The following is a 25431-nucleotide window of genomic DNA, read 5'->3' on the forward strand; positions in this document are numbered from 1 at the left end:
TGTCACCATGTGATAAGACATTGCAAGTTAGAAACCTACTGGTAAATAGTTGGTTGAACCACTGAATAACTGTTGTACAATGAGGGGGCCTTAAATTTTTTTTTTGAAAGGCAAGCTGGGTTTAGGCGGACCCCTACCAGAACAACAGCCACCCCATGTGGCAGACGGATTCGATCCTGGGCCTTCAACTTGACACAGGACCCCGCTTACCACATGAGATACCACCTCGGTGGTACGCGGGGCCTTAATTCCCCCAACTCTGTTATTGAAAAGAAAAAAATGTATCAGATTTCTAATAAATTTCTACTTTAGAATTTTTTGTTTTTCCAAAAAAGGTTAGGTAATTTTTAGATTTTTTTTAGATTAGTTTGGGCAGATTTTTCCTACAAAACGATTTTCAGGTTTGCATCAGAATCTAAGTCTATTGGCAGTCGGTCAAAAGCCCATACCAACAAACATTGTGAAAAAATTGTATTTTGCCACTCATTAATATTTTGAAAAAAGATGTTAAATTAATGTCATAATTTTTTGCAATTTATGTTTTTATGGTCTAAATCTTGGAAAACCATTTATTGTAATTTCTACATATTTTAAATTTTTTATCTATTAAACTTACAAACTTCACAAAATTTTAATAGCTGAATAGTTGCCACTTTAAACTTCTATTAAAATGAAGGTGCCTTGCCTCACACGAGGCAAGTATAGAACTATAGATTACTCCCAGCCTGCCTATAAAAAGATATATCACATGGACACTGTTAAAATGACAAGAGACGCACTTTTCTTTATGTAGTTTTGTATTAAGTGTATAAGGGGACACGATACGGGTGTAGATTGAATTATTGTTGTGAACCAAAAAGAAGCAGAAGCAAAGTTCTCTTCGGGGGGGGGGGGGGGGGGGGTGTACTTTAAGAGCAACATACAAAACTAGTTCCTTGAACATCCAAAAGCGTGTTCAAATAAGCAGGCTTATCATGCTTCACTTAGTAAGTCCACCTGACCAGCTTCGATTTGGTCAAACTTAATCAAATGACCAACAAGGCCTTCTGAATCCCATTTGCATGATTATCATGTAGGGATATATAAGAGGGTTGGATTTACTTAATTGGATCGGAGTCAGATTTGAATTCAGATGGAAACGGGCCCAATTAAGTTAAATAGGTAATTGGATGTTTTTCTACGTGTAAGCCAAATCAGATCTATATCAGTATCAGATTCAGATTTGGATGTAAAACTCTTGAATCTAAATCTGTTTATTAATTAGGTATTTTAATTATCGAATCAAACAAAGTGTGTGCATATTAGATTGGATATCAAACCCAAATCCGAACCGTTAACTTCTCTTATTCTATGAACCATCAATCTAGATGATCTAAAAGTAAATCCAAGGGCCCAAATTCACAACATTGTGGTGGGAGATGTGGGAGCATGTCTCTAGATGAAATAGTAACTCTCTCATGGATTCAAGATGCATGAGTACTAGGCCCATGTCTTGAGCACTCTATTTAAGTTATTGATGATTAAACATTTAAAAAATGTAAAATTGAAATTATAGATAATAATTAATTAATTTATTTTATTTTTAATAAAAAACAAAAACATGGGATGCCCTAAAATTACCTCCAAAGCCGTCAGATTAAAACGGAGGGCGCGAATGTGAATCTCTCAGAGCCGTCCGATGGGGCCCCTAGTGGACGGCCAGGATGGGTCGGCGGGCCTGGCCTCGTTCTCTATAAGTATCGGGTCGACTGAGAGGGCGAGCGCGCGATCCTTCTATTATATTATAATTCCCAAACTGCCTCTCTCTCTCTCTTCGAAGAAGAGGAGGGATTTCGGTGATCAGATCCAGGTTTTGCATTCGATTTTTGGGATCATTTCCTGGTAATGTCTCATTTTCTTGCATTTTCACGATTTGGGTTCTTGTTTTGCGTGATTCTTCACTGTAGGGTTTGGTGGTGAAGCGTTCGGGTGTTGTGATTAGGGTTTCATTTTTGGCCGTCATTTCCATTCGATTTTTTGCGGGGAATTTCGCGTTTGAATTTGTTGGGGAGAATCGGTAGTGGGTTTCAGTTGTCTGGGAAGATTGAATTCGATTTCTCGCGGTTTCGGAATTTGTGGGTATGAAAGATTTTGGTGTTTCTGATATGGTTCGGCTTACAATTCTTTCATGGCATCATCATCAGTTTTTGTAGCGAATGGTGCAAGTTGCAGGGAAACGCGATGGGGAAATCGCATAAGTCATCGAGGGGTTATGTGGGGAGTTTCGTTCCCGATTATAGGCTTGAAACTATGGGCGAATCGGACGTTGCTGCGGTGCGCAATGGCTCGGGGAATTCAGACAGTGGGGAGTTTGGGAGCTCCGGTAGGATTGATGCCGATTTGACTGCTTCAGAGGACTCGTGTGCCCCAATGAGGAAGTCGATCAGTTTAAACGTGGACAGGTCCGATGATTTTGGTGTTCCGTTGCAGGTTTTGTCGATTGCAAACATGTCTAGGTCTGAAAGGAGGGAGTTGCAGAGGAAGCTCAGGATGGATCTGGAACAGGTTCGCAGCCTCCAGAAGAAGATAACTTCAAGGTGCTTCAATGGGGTGACATTATCTTCCTCTAGCGACGTCCGCAGTTGGAAATCCAGTGTCGAAAAGGTGCTGGCTGGTCCTTCAGTTAGTGCCAATGTTAAGCGAAAATCAAATAAGAAGAATGGTAATGTAGATTTTCCTGAATTATCTTCCAGCCAGGTGAAAAGTTGGGCTTCTGCGAGCAAGAATGTGGCACTGTTGAAGCGCGGGCCGTCTGGAAGATTCGAATCTATGGATGGAGATGCTAGTAAAGCAAAATACAAGGATTATTCGGTGATGACACAGTGTGAAGCTCTGCTTAAGCGTCTAATGAAACATAAGTTTGGTTGGGTATTCAATGCTCCAGTGGATGTTGTTAAGCTGAACATACCCGACTACCTTCACATTATCAAGCATCCAATGGACCTCGGAACGATTAGGAGCAGTCTTGCTTCAGGCGCATACTCTAGCCCTCATGCGTTTGCAGCAGATGTGAGGCTTACCTTCACGAATGCAATGACATACAATCCACCTGGTAATGATGTTCATATCATGGCCGACACTCTCAGCAAGTTTTTTGAAGTGAGATGGAAAGCCATTGAGAAGAAGATATCCACAAAAAATGCTCACACTTTTACTGACCTGACCAGCGTGCCAGCAGTTGCCTCAGAACCAGTTGTTTTGGAGCAGAGTCGGCAGGTAGAAGGGGATAGATTGTCCCAAAAGAAGAGGAAAATCTCGGATGTGAATGATAAGACCAATGTAGAGAGTGCGAAGCGTGTCATGACAGATGCAGAGAAGCACAAGCTTAGCACGGATTTGGAGAATTTGACAGGTGATATGCTGGAGCATGTTATCGACTTCTTAAGGGAACATAGCCAAAACACCAACCAGAATAACGAAGATGAAATAGAGATTGATATTGATTCTTTGAGTGATGATGTTTTGTTTACGTTGCATAAGCTTTTGGATGACTATCTAAAGGAGAAGCAAGTGCATCAACGGAAGGCTGAGCCGATTGATGTGGAGCCAATTGAAGTAGAGGTATCCCCTCTCTCTCTAAATGCTTTGCACACAATGTTTGGACCCTTGTTGGAGGTTCATCTTTATCTCATTCTTATGATTCATGAGTCTTGATTTCTTGACGCAGATTTTAAACGAGTCTGGGCTTAGTAATTCATTGATGCAACCTTGCAAAGGTTACTTTTTTCTTCTCCCATATTTCTGTCACCTTTCATTTGTTCTACATTTGATTTTTAGTTTCTGATTATATTCAATTGTTTGATTTACTGTCTCTAATAACGTTTGATATTCTACTAAACTTTTCGCCATCTACTATCAGGGAACGAGCCTGCTGATGAGGATGTAGATATTGGTGGAAATGATCCTCCTGTTTCGAGTTACCCTCCTGTTGAAATAGAAAAGGACATGGTACCACGTAGTAGCAAGTGTAGTAGTTCAAGCAGCTCAAGTAGTGATTCTGCATCTTCTTCCAGTGGTTCGTGCTTAACTACTTGATTTTGTATCGTTTTCCTCATATTGGTGTAAAAATAGCATTTTCTATGGCACTGCCATTCATAACTTTGTAAATGATTTAATTAATTTGTCAGAAAAATAGATAACGCTTTCCTGAGCTTGATCTTGGTCTATTTGATAGGAAAAAGTAATTGCACAGACTCTGTTCTTGTTCTCTGTTATATCCTGAACTTTTTTACTTTTACAGGGTTATGATGTTATCACAAAAAAATAATCATATAATGTTTAATTTGATGAAGTCACTATTTTTGTATTTATATGTGTGTGTCTTGCCACTTGAAGTTTGAGGTTGAACACTACCCATTTGCAAATATCATACTTGGTTAGCTAATGAATGAGGAAGGGAGATGTTTAAAAAATGCAGCTCCTCTTTTTTCTAAATCATGGTGGGATTTCTCTAATGAGTATCCCTCTACTTACTGGTTCATGCATAATAATGTTGAAAAAATTCAATTTTTCTATGGATGCACTTCTAAGAGAGGTGCTTTACTCCCTCCCTGATTTGTTAGAAAAGCAGTCAACGGATCTGTAAAATGCCTTCCATCTTTTCAGAAGCCTGAGATGCAAAACTTCTTTCAAATATCAGATTTATAATGGCTGTTGATGATTATTTGTGGGATATGACTGAAATTTGCAGATTCAGACTCTGGAAGTTCTTCTGGAAGTGAATCAGATGGAGCCAAAGCTGTATCCCCTGCCGCAGCTGTCAAGGTTAGTCATCAACTTGTCTCATCAAAAGTAGCATATCATGTTTTTATTCAAATGCTGGTTTCAGATGTCATTATGGCATTTTTTACTGCCATTTAAAACAATCTTATTATGTTTTTGTTGTTTTCTTAAGTGCTTTTGCAAGTAGTGTTTATGTTTCCTTGCCTCCGTAGGAAACAATATGCTCTGGGCTGACTTTGGATCAGAGAGGAAGTGAAAAACTTCGAACTGATGATGAGAGTCGTGAGTTCTCAAATTTGCTTCTCTTTTGTTTCATAGTTCCTGAATATGAAGTATCATTTTGTATTGATTTTCTGCTGAATAGTTTATCATACTGAAATACCTGGATGTTCTTGCAGGCCCTGTTAGTGAGTTGGCTGAACTTGAGCAGAATTCACAATCTAAAGCCATCTCAAATGGAGCTGACAGTCACCATCATGGTAAGCATGATTCTGATTAGAAAAATTTGAGCATGAAGGTTGTTCTGCATCTTGTAGCTTCATGAGTTTAATCTTCCATTGTGAACATTTTTAGGGGAGAATATTCCTCCTGAAAGGCAGGTCTCCCCCAAAAAACTTTATCGAGCAGCTCTATTGAGGAGCCGATTTGCTGACACAATTCTTAAGGCTCGTGAGAAGACACTTGACCAGGTAAATTATATTTCAAGTGAGTGTTTGTGAAGCAACAGTAAGAAGCATGAATGCTGGATATGAAATATGTGGCAGTTTCTGTTTACTAAAACAGGGTGAGAAGGGAGACCCTGAGAAACTGCGTCGTGAGCGAGAGGAGCTTGAAAGGCAACAAAGAGAAGGTCAGCATTTTGTTGTTTGTTTTTGTTATGCCATAGGGTCTCCTACTTTGTCTTTTAGAGTACCATGAATATATGTTCTTTGCCTTGCTAGTGTTGGAATTGTAAGTGATTGTAAAGTGACCATCTTATTGTGGGGCCACGTGGCGTGAGCTAGCTTCTTGCAGCATGCTCAGAGTTGACTTTTTCTTGTTTGTTTAGTAAATTAGCTAAACTCAAACAAATTTGCCAAGCTTGAGTTTTCGAGTTATAGGCACACTAAAAGCTTGATAAGCTTGTTTGCCTTGTTACTTAATTGCTCAGGATCTATGAAGAACTCAAACTAGTTGTCTGGCTTTTCTTAATTCAGGTATTAGTTAGTTGAGCTTGGCCAGGCTTGAGCTTCCTTGTTAAGCCTGTTTTCATAACTTGGAGGTCTGGTAACCTATGTTCCAGTGACACACCATTTAGAGGACGAGTCATGGGTAATACAAGTCGGACATGTTATGGATATTATCTTGATGTTTTTTTAATAAATTTTAATGTTTTAATAAATTGCAATAATATATAATTTTATATACTAAGATATCAAAAAGAATTTTTTATTTATTAAAATTAAAAAAAAGAATTATCCTATTTCTCAAAAAAGAATTAAAATTGCAAAAAAATCCATGTCCTTGTCCTATTTCTCAAAAAAAAAATCAAAGTTGCACATCAGGTAGTAAACATGTCTATATGACATGGCTGGTATTAGATCTGATCCTGAGGTGCGTGCAAGCAGTGTAGCTTGTTTACTTATTTTTTTCTTGTCTGTTAATCTACATCTGTGTGCTTTGGTTGTTGAACAAGTTATTTGATGAGATCCTTCTACTTGGAACTTGTTACATGTGGAAAAGGGTGGGTTGGAGGGTTACAACCAGTGTTGTGAAAAGCGTTGAGGCGTAGCGAGGCGCTCCACCAAAATCTGAGGCGAGGCGTAAGCCTCAAATTTTTTTTTTTTAAACTTAAAAAAACTATAAAAATTATCTAAAATTATAAATAAATAAGAAATGCTTTATTGATGAAGTACCAACCAACACGAAATAAAAAAATCTCAAATAAATACAGAAAAAATATGAGATTAACATGTAAAAGTAACATTAATGCAACAACTTGATCTATGTAAGTATCTAAGAAATAAAATATGAGCATTCATTCAATAAAAAACTAACATTAACAACAAAATGCATATTAGCACTAACAACCTTGGTTTGGAAGAAAGCCTGATCCTTGTAAAAATTAAAATTCATTATGTAAAAAACCATACTAGTTGGAGCATTGACATGGTAAATGAATTGGATTCTGGACTGAAAAATGGAGTGGATGCCCTGAGACACTTGTTGCGTAGATTGGGTAAGACTAAACGCAGCCCTAGTTGGAGTGATGTTCAGTAAAGGTTTGAAATACTTAGACATCACTATTTTCTTAATCAAATGCTACTTGGAGAACAATGTGCACAGTCGTGCTTAGTGAAGGTGTGTGTGTACTGTTTGCAATATAGGTAACAAACGCAGGTACGTATGAAGGTCCTATGAAATGCTAAGAAATGCATACGGAATGCATTGTGTAAATAACCATATTAATCGGAGCATTGATAACAGTACTCTGGACTGAACAATGGAGTGGATGCACTTTGTTACTTGTTTCATGAATTCGGTAAGACTAAACCCAGACCTAGTTGGAGCGATCGTCCGATGAAGGTTTGAATATTTAAGAATCACCATATCCTTCCTTCATTGCTACTTGGAGCTATTTGCAGAGCTTAGCGAAGGTGTGAAAGCATCATTCTCAATATCGATAACAAAAATTCAAGGGTATATGAAACTCATATGTGATATTGTAATGTTGTTTGTGCAAATGGAAATTCGGAGATGCTTCATTTAGTTAAGAATCATTTGCCACATGCCCCATGAACCATATTTCTTGTTGTTTCTAGCAAGGTTCCTACACAGCAGAAGGCCAAACACAATATTTTTTGAACAAAAGGAGGACACAAAAGGAACTTGATTCAGCTTCCTAAAACACTGTCCAATTTCAATAGAACAGAAATTAAAGAACTGTATCAATCAACAATTGTGACCGTGAATTCATCTAACTACATCAATTCTAAAAAAATCAAGCGTGTAGAAGTTCGCCAACGATCAAAGAATCCGGTACAAATCATAAAATCATCGTTACGTCGATCAACCACTAAAATTTCGAAATGAACCAGTCAATTAGATCAATTCAACCACACAGAAACTCGTATTTCGATGCGCAATCACGCCAAAATTCAGGATTTATCAAAAAGAAATAATTTGTGAATCTGAAACCACCAAAAACCCCATGGAAAATGAACCAGAACGCGCTACGTACCTTGCCGAGGACGATATCGAAGGTTTTGGGGGAGCGAATGCGACCGTGAGCGGCGTGAAGAATGGCGCTGCCCTTGAGGACGATCTTTGCGAGATAGTGGGCGCGCTTCGCAGGCTGAGGTTGAGTTCCCAATTCTTCCTCAGACACCGCCATATCTCTTCACTCAATGGAATTCATAAACGCCCCAAAAGAAATGAAGGATACTGATTCTGTTTGTGGGAGCGATGAATCTGACAGGAAGATTGGAGAATAAGACAGTGGATCAGGCTTTCTTCCAAACCGAGGTTTGGTTAACCGATTTTTTTTTAATGCGCGCCTCACGGTGAGGCGCGCCTCGCCTCAAGGTGCATGAGGCGTACGCCTATATGCTTTTACGCTTTTTTACTGTGCCTCAAGGCACAAAGGCCCTCGCCTCGAGGCAAGGCATGCTTTTTGCGCCTTGAGGTGCGTTTTTAACAACACTGGTTACAACCTATGTCATAGGGATTCGGCCAGACAGGTGCCGCACCCGTGTCGACGCGACACGGGTGTGGGTGCGGCACCCGGTGCAGTCAACCCAACCCATGGGTGCGATCAAACGCACCCAGGGTCATTTTGGTCTATTTTTTGGCATCCGCCGGGAGGAGGGACCACAGCTTGTCGATGTTGACGATGTGGCAGTAGAACTTGTTCCTGAGCTTGTGGAAGTAGCGCATACCGACCTTGCCGAAGTACCCAAGATGGTACTTGTCGAAGAGGATCCGGTGGTGATGCAGGCCTCCGGCGTTACCGCGGCCTCTGGGGTGCTTTCGGTGCTTCCCGATCCGGCCGTGCCCGGCGCTCACGTGACCCCTCTTCTTGCGAATCTTCTTGAACCTAGTGGTCATCTTCTCCCGGCGACTGCGAGGATAAAGGGAAGAGATGAAGAAGAGGAGCAGCGGCGATTTGGGTTTTTGAGCATTTGGGGAAGCGGGTATCTCCTTTTATAATGGCTAAGGAGATAAGAAATTACCGAAACAGACAATTCTCATTCAGAATTGGCAGATGAGCCCCTGTGGGGTGGGAGTTCGAATGAACCAGATTTGGGTGGACTTCTTATCCGAATCCAACCCATTATTCAAGGATTTGGATCCTAAATTAAGATCCAAATTTACTTTCGGGCTTACATGTTTGGATATTGGAATCTTCTGAATTCTCATTTGAATTCAAGATTGTTACTTACTCTTGAACTTTATTTGGATCAAGATCCGATCCATTTAGTCTTTTTTACATTCAAAAACTTATTTTCCATTTTTTCTATTGGATCCAGTATGATCATTCAAAATTCAGATCTGGATCCGAAGTGACTACATTGGAACTAGTTTGGACCCAAAATCAAATTCGGACCTGCTGCACAATCCAGCCCGTATCATACCCATTTGAGCCACTAATTGGAGAACTTCAACTCGGATCCTGTATCGGACATGGGACCAGCGCCCAAGACTTCTTGGTCTCTTCTTAAGTTAAATAGGAAGGAATATGGATCAGGTGAATGGAATTTGAATCCGTTTTGTTTCACTGAATGGTATCCTCAATATGGACCCGCGCCGGGGGAAACCCCCGACCCTCTCTCTCTCTCTCTATCTCTCTCTCTCTCTCTCTCTCTATATATATATATATATATATATATATATATATATATATATATATATATATATTTGCCGCACCCCCGCACCCGCACCCATGTGACATAGGTTACAACCAGTGTTAAAAGCGTGCCTTGAGGCGCAAAAAGCACGCCTCAAGGCGCCAGCCTAAGGCGTGAAGAAGAAGAAGAAGAAGAAGAAGAAGAAGAAGAAGAAGAAGAAGAAGAAGAAGAAGAAGAAGAAGGGTTTCGATCGATTGCTTACTCATCGAGGAGGGCGAAGGAATGGATCTCAAGCACAGGTATTTTGTGATTCCGACGATCCTCGGGGGCATCTTTGGAAATGCTGGAGCCAGAAGAAGGGGCGCCCTCCAGCTAGCAGAACGATGACTGGGAAGGAGCAAGTGAGTGAGCGATATAAGCTAATATCCCTAATATTGAACAGTTTGGCGTTATGAAATAACGCGTTCTTACTTCCTTTGACTGTAAATTGTGTTGACCTTCAATGTTTACCCTTTGTTTCTTATATTTCTTAATCATCTTTGCGCTACAGGCTGTAAACGAACCTAAAGAATTGGATTCGGGCCGGGACCCAGGATCTTGGTTACAGAGTTTGGGTCATCTAGGGACATAAATGGGCCAGGTCTTGACCTAACAGTCACGATCCTTTCCCGGTAGTATTAAGGTGTGGACCTACTAAAGTGAGTCAGATTAGATAATCAGGATGGACCCAGAGCATGCAAGACGTTCATGATCCCTGGTCTCATTAGAAAGTTTTCGAGTCTGACCCATTCCAACACCAATCCCTTTAAGGTCCGAGAAATTCTACAGCAAAATAGTGGGCTTTTTGGGTTTGGTTCTTACAATGTAGATCTGGACCTATGGTCTTGCTTAAGTTAGGAAGATTGGACCTGGACTTGAACCGGTATAGCGCTACAAAGTTAGAATTCCATCCAGATATATCCAGTCCTGTGTGTCTGACTGTTTCAATTATATAATCAGTTTCTAAGTTATATGACATGTTAATCTCATATTTTTAGTATTTATTTGAGATTTTCTATTTCTTATTGGTTGTTGCTTCATCAATAAGGCATTTTTCATTTATTTGTATTTTTAGATTTTTTTTTTATAGTTTTTTTTAAAGTTTTCAAAAAAAAAATTTGAGGCTTACGGTTTACGCCTTGCCTCAGTTTTTTTTGTAGCACCTCGCTACGCCTCAATGCTTTTCACAACACTGGTTATAACTAAGACAACCTATCCAGATGATTAACTCATATGCTCAATGAAAATGCGTATATAATCGCCTGTTCACTAACCTTGCATTGGCTCACACTCTTGAGAATCTCTGCTTACATTTTAGTATCTGCGAGTCACCTAGGTGCATTGCAAGAGAAAGCTGGTCTATATTTTCATTGTTGTAGTAACACAAGTTTCTCTTTTTTTGTAATTTGGGGGACAGAGAAGGCACGCATAGAAGCTGAAGCAAAAGCTGCTGAGGATGCTCAAAGACAGGCTGAAGCAGTTGCTGCTGCTGAACTTAAGAAAAAGAGAGATCTAGAGCGTGAGGCTGCACGCCTGGCATTGCAAAAGGTAACCTGATATTACTGTAGAAATAAGAAGCTTCTGCCCTCATATAACAAAGAACCTGATTTCTAATGTGCCAAGTATTTTGCAGATGGAGAAGACTGTTGAGATTGATGAGAATTGCCAATTCCTCAAAGATTTAGAAATGCTTCAATCTACCCCATTGCCAGAGCATTTACCAAGCTCTGTTGACGAAACAAGCCCTGATCACTGTGAAGATAGTATGGCTGCAGGATTCAGACTTGGTGGAATTAACCCTCTTGAGCAACTTGGGTTATACAGGAAGGATGATGACGAGGACGAGGATGATGGTCTGCCTGATGTTAGTGCTGCTCCTACCGTTCTTCCTGAATCTGGTGATGTTGAGGAAGGAGAAATTGACTGAGGGAATCACCACAGCTTGGTTCTTCTTCATTGCTGGAGCTCCTGATGACCTGTTGATTTGAACAGGTTCATCTCGAAAGCAGAGCGCTGTGTTGCCAGAAATGATCATCTGTTTGTGTTCATGTGGATCAACCGGTGGTACTTCATGAAAAGTTACTTTCTGCTGGTGTTTGAATTGTCTTCCTTGGCACCGGTGGTACTGAGATACTTTGGCGGGTGGAGGAGAGCCAAGCTCCCACTGTCGTGATGCTTCCATTTTCTCCCATGGGCAGGGCTTTTCCCTTGCACTTGCCTCTGGAGAAGTTGAATGATTTGGGGAATGGAGAGGCTTGGGCAGTTTCTTCAAACATGGGGGTTGTGTAGATATAATTTTGTCCCCCAAACTGTTGCAATTTCTGAGGTTTCTCCAGTGCATGTAACATGCATTCATTCCTTGGAGCAGATTGGTATTGAAATTCTGCCAAGAATCAAGTACTTGCTCAACTTTGGCGTTCCCCCTTACACAAGATTTTGGGAACTATGTTTTTGTTTGCAACAATTAAGGCTGCCACTACAGCTGGGTTCTAAGTTTTCCAGATATAGCCATAGATAAAAGAAGCAGAGGGATGGATTTGGAACTTGGTAATCACATGTAGAGTTTCAGGTGACCAACTTGTTGGAGGAAGAGTGAGGTGTAAAAATATGTTTCTGTGCTTGTAGTAAGGTCCCTTTGCCTCCAGTCATTGTAATTTATTACCTGTGCAGAAATGTTAATCCATCTAATGATTTCTAATTCTTGTAGTGGATTAAAGCAGCTCACCAAGATTGTTTGGCTCCAACGTGTTTATTAAGACTGGCAATTTCAAAATAATCTAGTGAAATTGGTTAGAATCTCTAATGATTCACCACCACCACCAACATACTACCACTTCCCTTTTTTCAATAACAAGATCACCCTCACCACCACCACTACTGCTCCACAATCTTTTTTTAACACCAAAACTACTATCACCTTTCATTTTTGAATACCAAAACCATCATTCGCCACGCCACCCTTCATCGCCCCTTCAACACCAAAACTATCACTACCCCGTGCTCAATCTTGTCTATGCCTCCTTTTTCTTCATTTTCTCCTACCCATCGTTTATCTTTCTTTTTACTTCATCCTAGTTTTAGTAGTTTGTGATTCAAACATTTTACTTAATTATAAAATAAGAAAAATGCTTCTTTATCAAATATGTTTTAATTTAGTTTTCTAAACAATAAACAAAAATACATCCAAACAAGGCCTCCACTTATGATAAATAAAAAATGTGATTTACTGTTAACACGCTTGTGCCTATGGCTGGCTGGAATTCCAGAAACTAATGGTGCGTTTTGAATAAAACCGAATGTTGGTATAGGCTTTTGTGTCCTATATACGTAAAATGTAGGTCAGTATCTTTGTGTATCACCATTTTTGGACGGTCGGGATCTTAGACATTTAGATGAATTATTCTCATCAGCGAACTAATAAAGAGTTCTTTTTGTTTGTGAAATTTTCAAAAAACCACCAAAACTTTTCCGTCTAATTTATATGAACGCCAAAAGTTTGGTAGTTTGCAATTTTCCACCACAGTTTCTACCAGGGTTAACCAAATAACACCAACTTTACTTACCTCCAATAAATTCTACTGGTTATTTATTAAAATAACCATGCTAACCATACACCTTTCTCAGATGAGAAGACCTAGTTTTTAGGAAACTTTTTTAACCCTCATTTAATGCACCAGTCGTTAATTTTTTGATTACCGCTCTCTCTCTCTCTCTCTCTCTCTCTCTACAACCCACACTCAGATCCAAAAACACACATTTCCATATGAAAAATATTAGGTTTCACCATTTTTTCGATCAATCCCATACAACTGAATAATTAGATCGTAGATAAATCAATAATTATTATGATATATGTTGGATTTGAATCCAAATACATACTCTTTTTTTAAAATACCAATGATAGGGCTGTCAAGGAGTAGGATCAAGGTGAAGTTGAGGTTGACGTTGATCCATTCAGATAAACAATAAGTGAGTGGGTTCGGGTTTGGGTAGACATTGGTTTTAAAATAAAGATCCCATACCCAATTAGATTTCATTTTTAAAATTCCAAACCCCATTATATTTATTCAAAAGGATTGAGTCTGTCTTTGACCGAGCCTTCGGAATGGGGTAGGTGCAATGCGGAGCTCTACTGAATGAAAAATGCATCGAGTGTAGGAACGTGCAGTATGCATTGGCTTGATCGGTGATGTGCGGTGATAGCACGACACGTAATAGGCAACAATATCGTGATAGTTGTATGACAACATAGACGTGAAGCGTTGTTTGGTTAAGCAGTGTCAGCGGATCAAAGGATGTTGCCTTTGGAGATTTGGTTAAGGACCGCTCGGCTTGTAGGATTTTTTCACGCATAGCGTTTGGATGCATGGAGGTGTGTGTGGGTCAAGGCTAATTCTTTCAGAAATCACCTTAGGTGATTCCAATCGAGTATGGTGATTCGGGGCTAAGCGAGTGAATGCCTAGGCGCTGGTGAATGAGTTTGGGTGGTACTCTTCGCTATGGTGTTCAATCATCAACTGGTCTTCGGACTGGGAGCCACAAGGTCTTGTTTCTTCAGTGGTGAGGTTTTGTTGTAGCGTGCGCATGGAGTCGCAATACGCTCCATGGCATGCAAGGCTAAGGCAAGTTTGTGCCCTTTTCAGAAGTGATAGTTGGTATGGGACGACTATGCACTAAGTACCATGGACTAGATAGAATACGCATTTAAAGATGCGCTTGATCAGCTTCCGCTAGGTAGCTGTGCACGAGGTGGTGTGCAGGGCTAATGAAATGATTCAGCACATGAAAAAGTGTTGGTGCATCGCGGGTTTGCGAAGAATTCTATGCACGTGACAAATTGGCATCAGAGCAAAAAGATTCATGGAGAGCTTATTGTTCATTGAGTGTGACATTGAAGGGGACAGTGATGGTTTATCTTGGTTATACAAATTTGCACAGTTGAAGTGTTGTTAACCAAGCACAGAAGCAAGATGTTTGAAGAGTGGTATCGGTCATCTTGTCGATGATAATCAGAAGTGTAAGGTTGTTGTCAGTTGGTTAAGAAAATGTAGATAAGCCAAAGATTTGTACCAGTTGTGCGTTAAGCTCGCAGGTGGAGCATGATGTTTGCCTTGTGCATACAAAAAATACACGTTGTATTCGGATGAATGAATTTGCACTTTTAGGTACGAGAAACTCAACTAAACTTCTATATTCTCTCCCAAGATTGCGGGTTAGCAAAGTGCCCATCTTGAGCAGAATGCTCATTGTTTTGGTAGTTTTTTTATGGATTATGTGTGCGAAAAAAGTTGTTGTTCATGACTTGTCGGTTTGGTTCTTGCGAAAATGTTTTGCTGGCTCCGGAAGAGAGTTGCAGCGTGTTGACTATGGATGAAAGTTGCAGCGTTGGGCCGTGTTGCCCTTTGTATGGACGAGTGCCCGGGAAGACGCTTTGAATGACCGCTTTGGGGTGATACGCATATAGGCATTCCTCACTTGAGGACTAGTTTGGATCGTTGGAATACCACAAGTTGGTGCCTTAATGGAGTTGATATCCCTGCCGCATGCATTGATGGTCGTCCTCTGCGAGGATCACGAAGGGATTAGAATTGCCTTTACTGAGGTCGGAAGGCACCCAGCCATGAGTATGAAAATGACAAGTTTGTCGTGCGGGTGAGGATGACTTACTTGTATATGAGACTACACTGGGGTCCCACGAGTAAAGAATACTCGATGTTGATGAAGCAGAAGATCGTTGTCTAAGTGACTAGAGGTGCATTAAAGAATGAGACTTGGCGTGTTAAAGGTTGCGACGATGGTGGATGAAACCAGAACAAGTTGAGTAGGGCGAAGAAAAGAAGTAGACCAAAGATAAGTATAAAGAAAAACTGACATATCAGTTAAGACTGTGTTCTTACCTGCATCGGCATTGTCGAGGACGATAATAGTTTGGGTGGAAGGGAATGTCTCAGACCGAGCCTTTAGAATGAGGCAGGTGCAGTGCGGATCTCTATTGAATAAAAAATGCATTGAGTGTAGGAACGCACGGTATGCGTTGACTTGATCGGTGACGTGTGGTGATAGCACGACACGTGATAGGCAACAATATCATCGTTAGTGCATCGCTGTATGGCAGCATAGACGTGGAGCATTGTTTGGTTAATTAGTGTCAGCGGATTAGAGGATATTACCTTTGAAGATTTGGTTAAGGACCCCTCGGCTTGCAGAAGTTTCTCACGCATAGCGTTTGGATGAATGGGGGTGCGTGTGGGTTAGAACTAATTCTTTCAGGGATTACCTTAGGTGATTCCAACTGAGTAAGGTGACTTGGAGCTAGGCGAGTAAATGCCTAGGCGCCAATGAATGAGTCTGGGTGGTGCTCTTCAGTATGGTGTTCAATCATCAATTGGTCTTCGGACTAAGAGGCGCAAAGTCTTGTTTCCTTAATGGTGAAGTTTTATTGTAGCATGCGCATGGAGTTGCAATACGGTCCATGACACGCAAGGCTAAGGCAAATTTGTGCCCTTTTCAAAAGTGATGGTTGGTATGGGACGAATATGCACTAAGTGGCATGGAATAGATAGAATATATATTTGAAGATGCGCTTGATAAGCTTTCGCTAGGCAGCTGCGCACAAGGTGGTGAGCAGGGCCAATAAAATAATTCAGCACATGGAAAATGTTGGTGTGTGACCTTTGGCCGTTAGGATGAGCCGTCTGGTTAAATTTCACATATATTATTTTCTAAATAGCCAGTTGTTAGTCTAGTGGTGGTGTGCTTTACCTATAAAGTCAAAGGGCATGGTTCAAGTACCATTGTTCCCTTTTTATTCAAGTTATAATGGCAAAAAGATGTTTTATGCAGCCTTATTTGGACTTCTAGTTCTACATGTGCTTCAACTAAAGTGTAAAATGGTTTGAGCGGGCACATTTGATTAAACAATAACAAAGCTTTGGTAGAAAATTGTAAACTCCCTTGGTGTGCATGTGATTTGGATCCAAAATTTTGGTAGATATTTGAAAATTTTCCTTTTTGTTTGGCTAGACAAAAAAAAACCACAGCACATTGGCTGGCCTTCAATGGATGAAACCTTTCAGGTCTCCGTGATCACCAAAAAGTACCATATATGGCTACCAAGGTGGTCATCCGCCCACTCATGCATGGACCTATTCATTAATGACAAAGACAAACCCTCTCTTTGCTTAACGTATCATGGCAAATTCAAACTATTCAAGTTTATCCAAAAAATGGTCTCAAAACCTATCTCAAATAAAACTGTTTTTATCTTTTTTAGGATTTCCCGCGTGCATGGTTATCAGGCTGGAAAACAGCTACCCATGGGACGTTTATTTAATCCCAGCCCTTGCACTCTATAGGAGATATCGAGCACCAATCCCCCCTGAGCAGGCCATGAAATCTCTCTCTCTCTCTCTCTCTCTCTCTCTTTGTGCACATTTGGACAATCCTTGGAGCTCCAACAGTGGTATCAAAGCCATACCTGGTGTGCATGTCTCCAACATCAACGCTCTTCGTTCAAAGCCATCGATTGTACAAATTTGACCATCACCCGAAAAAAAAAACGTAGAGAAACCAGGAAAAGCAAAATCAAGTTGATAACAGTTTTTCTTTTTTCTATTTTGGGGAGAGTCATTGAAATCCGATGATTTTGGGAAAACTTTTCACAGAGAAATCCCTCACCATAAACCCCTTTCTTTTTTTCACCAGATCCTCATATCCAAAAACTTTCTAAATCAGGACAATCCCTAAGTCAGGAAAACCCTTCATCGGATTTTGCAGAGTTTTGATGGATGATCGTCAGACTGGCAGCCTATGCTACCGACATCGAAACTTTGCAGCAACACAAAGGAGCTCCACAAGATGGATAGTAGAGCTCGGCGACCTAGCTGTTGTAGACCAGTGTTGCAGGCGTTGGATGATCTATCTTGTGCCTCCCGTGTGAGGCCGCATCACAGGAAGGAGGAAGGCCTTGCTACCAACGTCAAGTAGAGAAGGGAACACCTCCGTCGAATGGTGGACAAAATCTGGCTCCCTTGCTGCTGGTGTTAGGAGTTGAAGGCAGCCCCTCCGTCAGTCGACCCACCAAAGTGCATGCTGGAAGAGAGGCAGCGGGGTGGGGGGGGGGGGGGGCGGTTAGGGTTTGAGAAGGATTGAGACACCCTTTTATAACTTTTAATTATTATTAATTATATTAGTTTACGGTATTCCCCTGCTTTTTTATGATAATTCTTTTCTATTAAACTGAATTACATGATTGTCCATGTGTTTTTCTTTTAATTCCTTTCTGTTAATGCAATTACCTGTTTGCCCCTATTCTTTCTGCTTTATTTTGTCTGTGTCCTGCTCTCTTTTTGCGAAATGTTCTCTAAAAAAATACCCAAGACAGGGTTATAGATTCTGTTTTTCAAAACAGCCCTGTGAACTTTTCTATTTAACTCAAAAAGTTCTGATTTTTGCTATTCCAGGGTTTTGGTTTGTTGTTTTACCGAGAACAACTTCTGGCTTTTCTGAAATTGCAAAAAAATAATTATTTTGCATTGTTTGCCTCTTAGTGCTTTATTTTGTTAAAAATAAAGATGAACTTAGATTGTCTTCCATATTTATGATAAATGCATGATTACTTATTGATTAAATTCTAAAAATTAGATATTATTGTGATAAAAAAACCGATTAAATACTTTATTTGATTGCACACAACATAAGAAATATTTTGTTTGTGTGAAAGTTTTCTTTTGATATCATGGAATGCTTGATAATGAATATGATATCTAGAATAATCATGATTAATGTTGTATTGTTTAATTTATTCTTGGTGTTGGACATTTGCTTATTGTTTTTTGCCAACATAAAATAAAAAAAATAAAAAAATGACTAGTAGGGTGTGTGCTATCGAACTAGCTAAAACTAATAAATTGAATGACATAAACTTTCACATTTGAAAGAAGATGATTCATCTCGCTTTGACTCTAGAAGGCATTGAGAATGTCTTGAACATAGAAATGCAAGACCATGGAGAAGTTATTTAAGAGGAAAGCAAAAATGCATATAATAAATACAAAAAAGAAAATATATTGTCTAGGATTATCATGCTCACGTACATAGAAGATGACCTTATTAGGGTATTCAAGGATTACTCCATTGCTAAATTAATGTTTGAAGTCATAGTCGCTATATGATACTACTTCAGAAACTCACATTCAATTGCTCTTAGAGTATAAGATAATTCATGTAAAATGCAAGAGAGTGACAACGTAGTTGATCACGTGAACAAGATAGCTATTGTTGGGAATGTAATCCCAAATCGTATGTAAATCTCAACCTTTTTTAATAGCCTAACATCTTCATGGAGGATAGTTACAATTGCTCTTAGGTTGAACTCTAAGAAACTAACTCTAGAAGAGTTACTCGCTTAGTTGAAAATTGAACAACACATGTAGCAAGATAAAAAGAGTAGCAAGATAAAAAGAGTGAATTATACTTTGTTAGAGATGCTTTTAGCGGCAGCTATGGACCTCCTATGCACCCACAATTCAAAAGAAAGTCATTTAAAAATTTTGGTAGATTTGATAAAAAAAAGGGTTCAACATAAATAAGTCACAGGAAGCCACTTCCTAGGTAAAGTGTTTCAAGTATAAGAAACTTGAGCACTTCAAGAGATATTGCCAAAGTCACCAGGATAACAACAACAAGAAGAAGAAGAATGACTGGCAAAAAGAGATGTGTGATATAATTTGCGTAATATTAGAGTGCTTGTATGCAGACTAAGAACTTTGAGAATGGTGGGTGAACTTGGGAGCAACTCATCACATTGCCAAGAGCAAGGAAGGGGTAGTGAAGATAATAGAATACAAAGTCGAGGAACATCAGGTGTACATAAAAAACAACACCTACTCTGATGTTACAAGTGTTAGAACTTATCATATTAAAGTCTCTGGAAACAATATTTTGTTTGTACCCTCCATACGATAGAATCTGGTGTATGTACCTTCCCTAATCTATAAAGGATTTAAAGTTGTGGGAAAGTATGGTCGAGTCAAGCTTGAAGGGGTCTTTGACCAAGACCATGAATTGTTCAAACTTCAATAAAATTGCATTTTCTTCTGCTTATATTGATAATGTTATTAATGCAGATGCTCAAAGACTAGGACATATTAGTTTAAATAAAATGAAGAAACTTGTTAAACTAAATTTAATGTCTAATTTTGAAAAAATATCTTTTCATATATTTAAATCATGTACCCGTGAAAAAATGACAAGAAAATCATTTACATCTAAAGTAATTAGAGCATCTGAACTATTAGAAATCATCCATTCAGATATTTGTAAACTTTTTAGGACCCAAACTCAAAGAGGAATACAATATATTATAATTTTCATTGATGATTATTCAAGATATAGTTATATATATCTTATATCATAGAAGTATGAGGCATTAGAGAAATTTAAAGAATATTGTCAAGAAGTTAAAACTCAACTTGAAAGAAGAATTAAGGTCTAGGTTTGAACAAAGAGAAAAATATACCTCGAATGAATTTTTTGAATATTGTAAGGCAAAAAAATCAAACATCAACACCTAGAACACCTCAACAAAATGGTGTGGCAAAAAGATATCAGTGCTTTAGCTTAAGGCTTTGTTTGAGAACTCGATTTGAGAGAGAGACAGTAGGAAAGATGGGTATCTATTGAATTTCATACAACCCTAACTCATTTTCCTAGATTTGGAAAATAGGAGGGAAATTGACCTCCCATCTCCCAATTTCATCCATATTCTCAAGAGGATGTAGTTGACAAATCCCCTCCCATCTGCCCTTCTCATCTCTCTCAACACCGACTCTCAAAGAGATCTAAATGTAAATTGACTCATGACATCTACAATGTATCTTGTGCATAATTTCCTTTAGAATATTGATTTTTTTAATAAGTCACAGATTAAGACTTTTTATATTCGAACCCAAGACTATTTGGTTGTTATAATACAATTTTACCGTCCAACTATCTAGTTTGACCTCTTCAATGTGGAGATTTTTGTAACAAGTAAATAATGCATGTCTAGATAACAATTGACTCTTACCATGCCTAACTCAAACCAATCAGAACAAATAGTGGCTTTAAGCTCATGAATCTTCTAGATAGATCCCATGTGTGAGATCAACTAGAGCTTTTGTCCAATGATGGTGGTACTTAATTATGCATACTACGTTGGGTTCTCAAGTAAAATGCAAAAAGTTGCCCAGCTCACCAGGTATTTACAAAAAGTTGCTAGTTTTTTTGGGGATAGCATTTGCTACCCTCACCGATAAAGAATGCCCTAGTTAAAACTCATAGAGGGATGACGTTTCGACCAAATATGACCCCATGGATATAGCAGAGTCAAAATAGTAGGAATCAACTCTTGGATTGTAGTTTTTTGACAAAAAATATGATTTTATTAGGGTTAAAAATTTGGTACATTGTTGATTTTTCAGCCCTCATAAAATCTTACATATACCTTAGAATATGTTACAACCGAAATTTTTACGCATGCAGTTTTGATCCCAGTATGCGATCAACACTCAATCAGTGGGTGCAGTTTTGGACAATCAGGTGGACTCTAGTTGTGGATCTAGATCTCCCGACTGGTCCGTCTCCCGATTCCAATGTCGATGTGTCCAACACTAACTCAAAAATTTTTGTGGGTACAACAAGTGGTATCAGAGTGAAGCTTGGAGGATTTCACAGAGTTTCATAACTGTCGACCCAGATCTAAGCACAAGAAGCGAAATCTGGTCACCAGAGATCAGATCCATAGCCAACAAACCTTATCCCAGTTGAGTGCTTCAGACACCTCAATGTATTTTGGTTGAAGTAACCTGCAGAGGAGCCCATTGGCTCTGAATTTTTTTATATAGATTTTACACATCTTGAGCATCAATTTAGAATAAAATTTCACCTAAATCGGAGTCATATCGACCGTGGTAGGCCCCTCCCAAGTCAGGCCTAAATTTTTGGTGAGAGACTGGATTTCTATTCAAAATTAGATGCATGTTCAACTTTCAAAAATTGTGATAGGGTGAGTCTGTAACAAAACATCTCAAAAAATAATTTTCTATCTCCTCCCATGTATTAAGAATCGATTGTAAAAAAAGTTTGTCACATATCTTCCCTCATTTTCCCTACAAAATTCTCCCAACCGGATCCTATCAGAACTAACTGCTGAAACCAATTCTGACAATGACCTAGAATTGAGACCTACTTAAAAAATTCACTAATCTCCAACCCTTAAGAGTTTCACTTTGAAATTTTGTCCAGAGTTTTATACAAGTATTGCCTAAACCCTGACAAATTTTCAGATCTTCTGGATACCTGTCTTGAGAGATTTAAATTTTGAAGTAGAACCTATTTCGACACCTCTGCACTACCCAGAATCAGGAAATTAGTCTCTATTCAGAAATTCATATCTCTCAATCTGCTTTGAATTCTAGTCTGAAATTTGGGCCATGAGCACATATATGTGTTAACCAAATACTGACCAAATTTCAAGATTTTTAGTAATATGCATCTTGAGATATGATTTTTCCACTGCAACCTGGTTTCTCTTGACTGTGACCAACTGAACCTACCCTAGCCTATCTGATTTTCATTGATGAACCACCAAACCCATCATGAACTTCACCAATTGACCAATGACCCTTACTAATCCAAAAGTAGTTGAGCTCTTGCTGGGGGTGGCTGCAAGGGCTAACCAAGAAAGGCCATTGGAATTTACCAAGTCCCTTGGCAGTCCGTGGAAAATGAAAATGAAGTTTTGCCTTGATACAACTAAACTGTCATTGAAGAGAGGGTACCACATGCATCACACAACAAAGTCTTTAGTCTTGGATGAGGCTAAAAAAAAAAAAGAACATCTTATGGAGGCTCCACAGACCTTCCATGTTGAAAATAGGAGTGATAAAGTTCGCCATGCGAAGTTGCTTCGGCAAAGACAATCAAGTGTTGAGCAAACCAAGTGTATGGAGCACATTGAGAGGTTCATAACAACATTGGTGGATTGTATAGAAACTTTATACTTCTTCTGCTATGCAGCTCATAGAGAGTTTTTTATCAACAAAGGTCTAGTGGGGGGTTCGACACTCTCGATTCTTGGCGATCTCTTGCAAATTGGTGTCCATGAGGAGCGTGACTATACGCTTTGCCGTGGGAGAAAGGGACAAGATGAGATCCCATGTTTTTTTGGGAAAAATGCACAAGAGTAGCTATACAAGTGCACACTTCCTTGCTTGTCATGCCATGCCCTATGATGTTCTCATAGATGAGGCGATCATCTATTTGGAAGGGGGTGCTCTACAATGGTTCCAATGGTTAACAATCGTACATGAAAAACTCTCTTGGAAAGAGTTTATGATTGCCATTATAGAAAAGTTCGGGTCCACCATGTGGTTTAACCACCATATGAAACTGAAAAGCCTCAAGCAAGAGTGGCTTGGATGATTACCATACGGAGTTTGTGAACTTGTGCACATTGTTACCCTATGTCGATCGAGAGACCCAATTGCAGTCTTATCTCAGAGGCAAAATTGTGCAATAAAAAATAGCAAAAGGTGTTTACCGTTCAGAGGCCAAACCAACCCACTGATTCACATGTTCGAGAAATGGTTAGTGAGTTGAAACTGTAGGAAGATGAACCGACTAGTGATGAGGACATCGAGGTAAAATCGCCTCACAGCCTCCTCTATCATGCTCTCACAAGCACCAAATTTGGTGCAGATCTATGGTAAAGTGAAAAGTCATCATATAAGGGGCATTCATAATTTTGTTTGAGAAAATGTTATCAGAAGACATTACAAAATCACCTTGGATTAAATCATATGATCGAGGATAGGAAAAAATGCAAAGGTGTTGAGGTCTGCTTGGATATGACCATGAAGCTCTAAGGAGCGAGCCTTATGGATGACTTATATTAGCTTCTCGTCTTTAAAGTCCATGTGGTATTCAAGGTCCAATGGCTTAAAAGCTTGGAGTCAATCAAGTGAGACTTCTCGACGGTAATGACGAACTATGTGGCCAAAATATTTGACAAGAATCAAGTTTACATATTTGATCTGGGTGGAATGATCAATCAGTTGGGTCGTAATCTCTTCCACTTTGAGGGTAAAGTGGTGCAAAGTATGGTGGTTTGTTACAGTATGAAATCGGTTCCAATTTATTTTGGTGTTCTTTTGATTTCAATATAATTTGATGTCTCAATTTTTTGCTCCAATGGAACGAGTGTAGCAGGACATCGAGTTTTGATATTAATTTGTAGTCCATTTATTTTTAAAATAGTGAGTCGGAACAAGATCCAGGAGTCGCCATTAGCACTTGTTATACGACTCATACTGTGAAAAATGCCTCAGGGTTTGTGCTTCAAATCCAAGACGTCATCTCATGCCCCATGAAGAAGGCAATTCCATCTTGTGTGAGGTCTATTATGCTGATGTGGAAGCTTATGTAACTGAATGTAGTGTGAAACAATTAAAAGACACATGTCTGGTTCCTATTCAAGCAAGGGAGGAGAATATGAGTCCCTCAAGAAGAACACATGACAGATAAAGAGAGCTCCTTAAAAGGAAAGAAACTTTCCTAACTTATGAGGATACTTGGCATATGAAGGGAGAATGACAAAAAGGAAGGAAAGTGACTAAAATAGAGGAATACAAAGTCAACAAGTGGGGGCCACAGGGTAGGTGCCCCTTGTGAAGAAGAAATGAAAGAAGGGGCGCCCTTCCTTATTCCAAAAAAATGCCACCCCTTGTTAAGGGAGAGATGTTGCCTTCTCCAAACTTCGCAAAAATTATGAAAATTAAAAGTTGATCCAACTAGGATATTATTACCATTTTACTATTATTGATTTTAGGTAGTTTTAGATCTAGTTAGGGAGAGGTATCAAGCAGTTTAACTAACCTCCTTCTTAGTTTAGTTTTGACTATCAGTTAAGATCCTATTTTGATAGTTAGAGGGTGTACGAGGCTAATGAGTTAGATTTTGCTTTTTGGATCAAAGTTAGACCCATACCCAAGTCACACACTATAAAAGGTGGCCTAGGGTTACATTTTAGAGTTTATGCAAATATGAAATGCAGTTGATTTCTTCTCTCTCTCTCCCTAGTCGTCCCCTTCTCTCTCTCTCCTCTCCCTTACTCGAACATGAGTCCAAATCCTTCTTCGGAAGGCTGATCAAATAGGTGTAAAGGCCCAAGCCCTTCTCGCTCCTAGGCATTATAACCAGGAATCTGACTAGGTGTTATTTCTAGCCATGGTTCTACTGGTCCAACCCCTTGTTGGTGTTCCCATAAGTGTTTCTAACTCGTCACAACCTTTGAAGCCTCGTTGAACCATCACACTTACCTGATTACCCAATTTTCCTTGTTTCATTTGTCTCACCACGAACACCAAACCTAATAGAATAACATGATCTGAACATCATTTTCTATTAATCCAAATATATAAATCATATCTTGAGGGTTAAATGAACAAAAAAACATAAAAAAATTTAAAATATTACACTTTTTCACTGGGGAGTTCCTTACCCACAAGTTAGCAAATATTAACCAGTTTTGGTTTACACTTGGTGACCCTTTTTTTCTTCTTTGTTTCAAGATGTTTGGTTTTAAATTCACTCAGTTGCCCATTGTTTATTAAACAAAATAAGATATCTTCAGTATTTGTTTCTTTATGAAAAGAATCTAAAATGAAATATTTTGTCAACAAAGGACAAAATATCACACACACGTTCACAAATTTCTGTCCTCAAATAATACTTGGAACACCTAGATAATACGTAGGGCACAATA

The 25431-nt window shown here is 39.2% G+C and overlaps 1 protein-coding gene and 1 pseudogene across 4 annotated transcripts; one reads left to right on the plus strand and one right to left on the minus strand.

Moving 5' to 3' along the window:
• The first annotated feature begins 1753 nt into the window (after positions 1-1753).
• Positions 1754-12324, plus strand: LOC149842865 (transcription factor GTE10-like). Of its 4 annotated transcripts, none has more exons than XM_089999491.1 (11): positions 1763-1849; positions 1947-3600; positions 3707-3755; positions 3899-4054; positions 4730-4803; positions 4974-5043; positions 5160-5240; positions 5335-5450; positions 5545-5611; positions 11044-11174; positions 11260-12324. In XM_089999491.1, the coding sequence occupies exons 2-11, from the start codon at positions 2221-2223 to the stop codon at positions 11551-11553; spliced, it is 2418 nt and encodes an 805-aa protein (XP_089855617.1). In that variant the 5' UTR covers positions 1763-1849; positions 1947-2220; the 3' UTR covers positions 11554-12324. The 4 variants fall into 4 exon arrangements, 3 of the variants coding, with proteins under 3 accessions (XP_089855616.1, XP_089855617.1, XP_089855618.1); XM_089999492.1 differs by lacking the exon at positions 1763-1849 and having other exon boundaries at positions 1995-2118; positions 2193-3600; XM_089999490.1 differs by having other exon boundaries at positions 1754-3600.
• On the minus strand, positions 8581-8847 carry LOC149842866 (large ribosomal subunit protein uL15x pseudogene; annotated as a pseudogene).
• Positions 12325-25431: the final 13107 nt, after the last annotated feature.

Source organism: Nuphar pumila, chromosome 3 (genome assembly GCF_984573655.1).
Source record: "Nuphar pumila chromosome 3, dmNupPumi1.hap1.1, whole genome shotgun sequence".
NCBI lineage: Eukaryota > Viridiplantae > Streptophyta > Magnoliopsida > Nymphaeales > Nymphaeaceae > Nuphar > Nuphar pumila.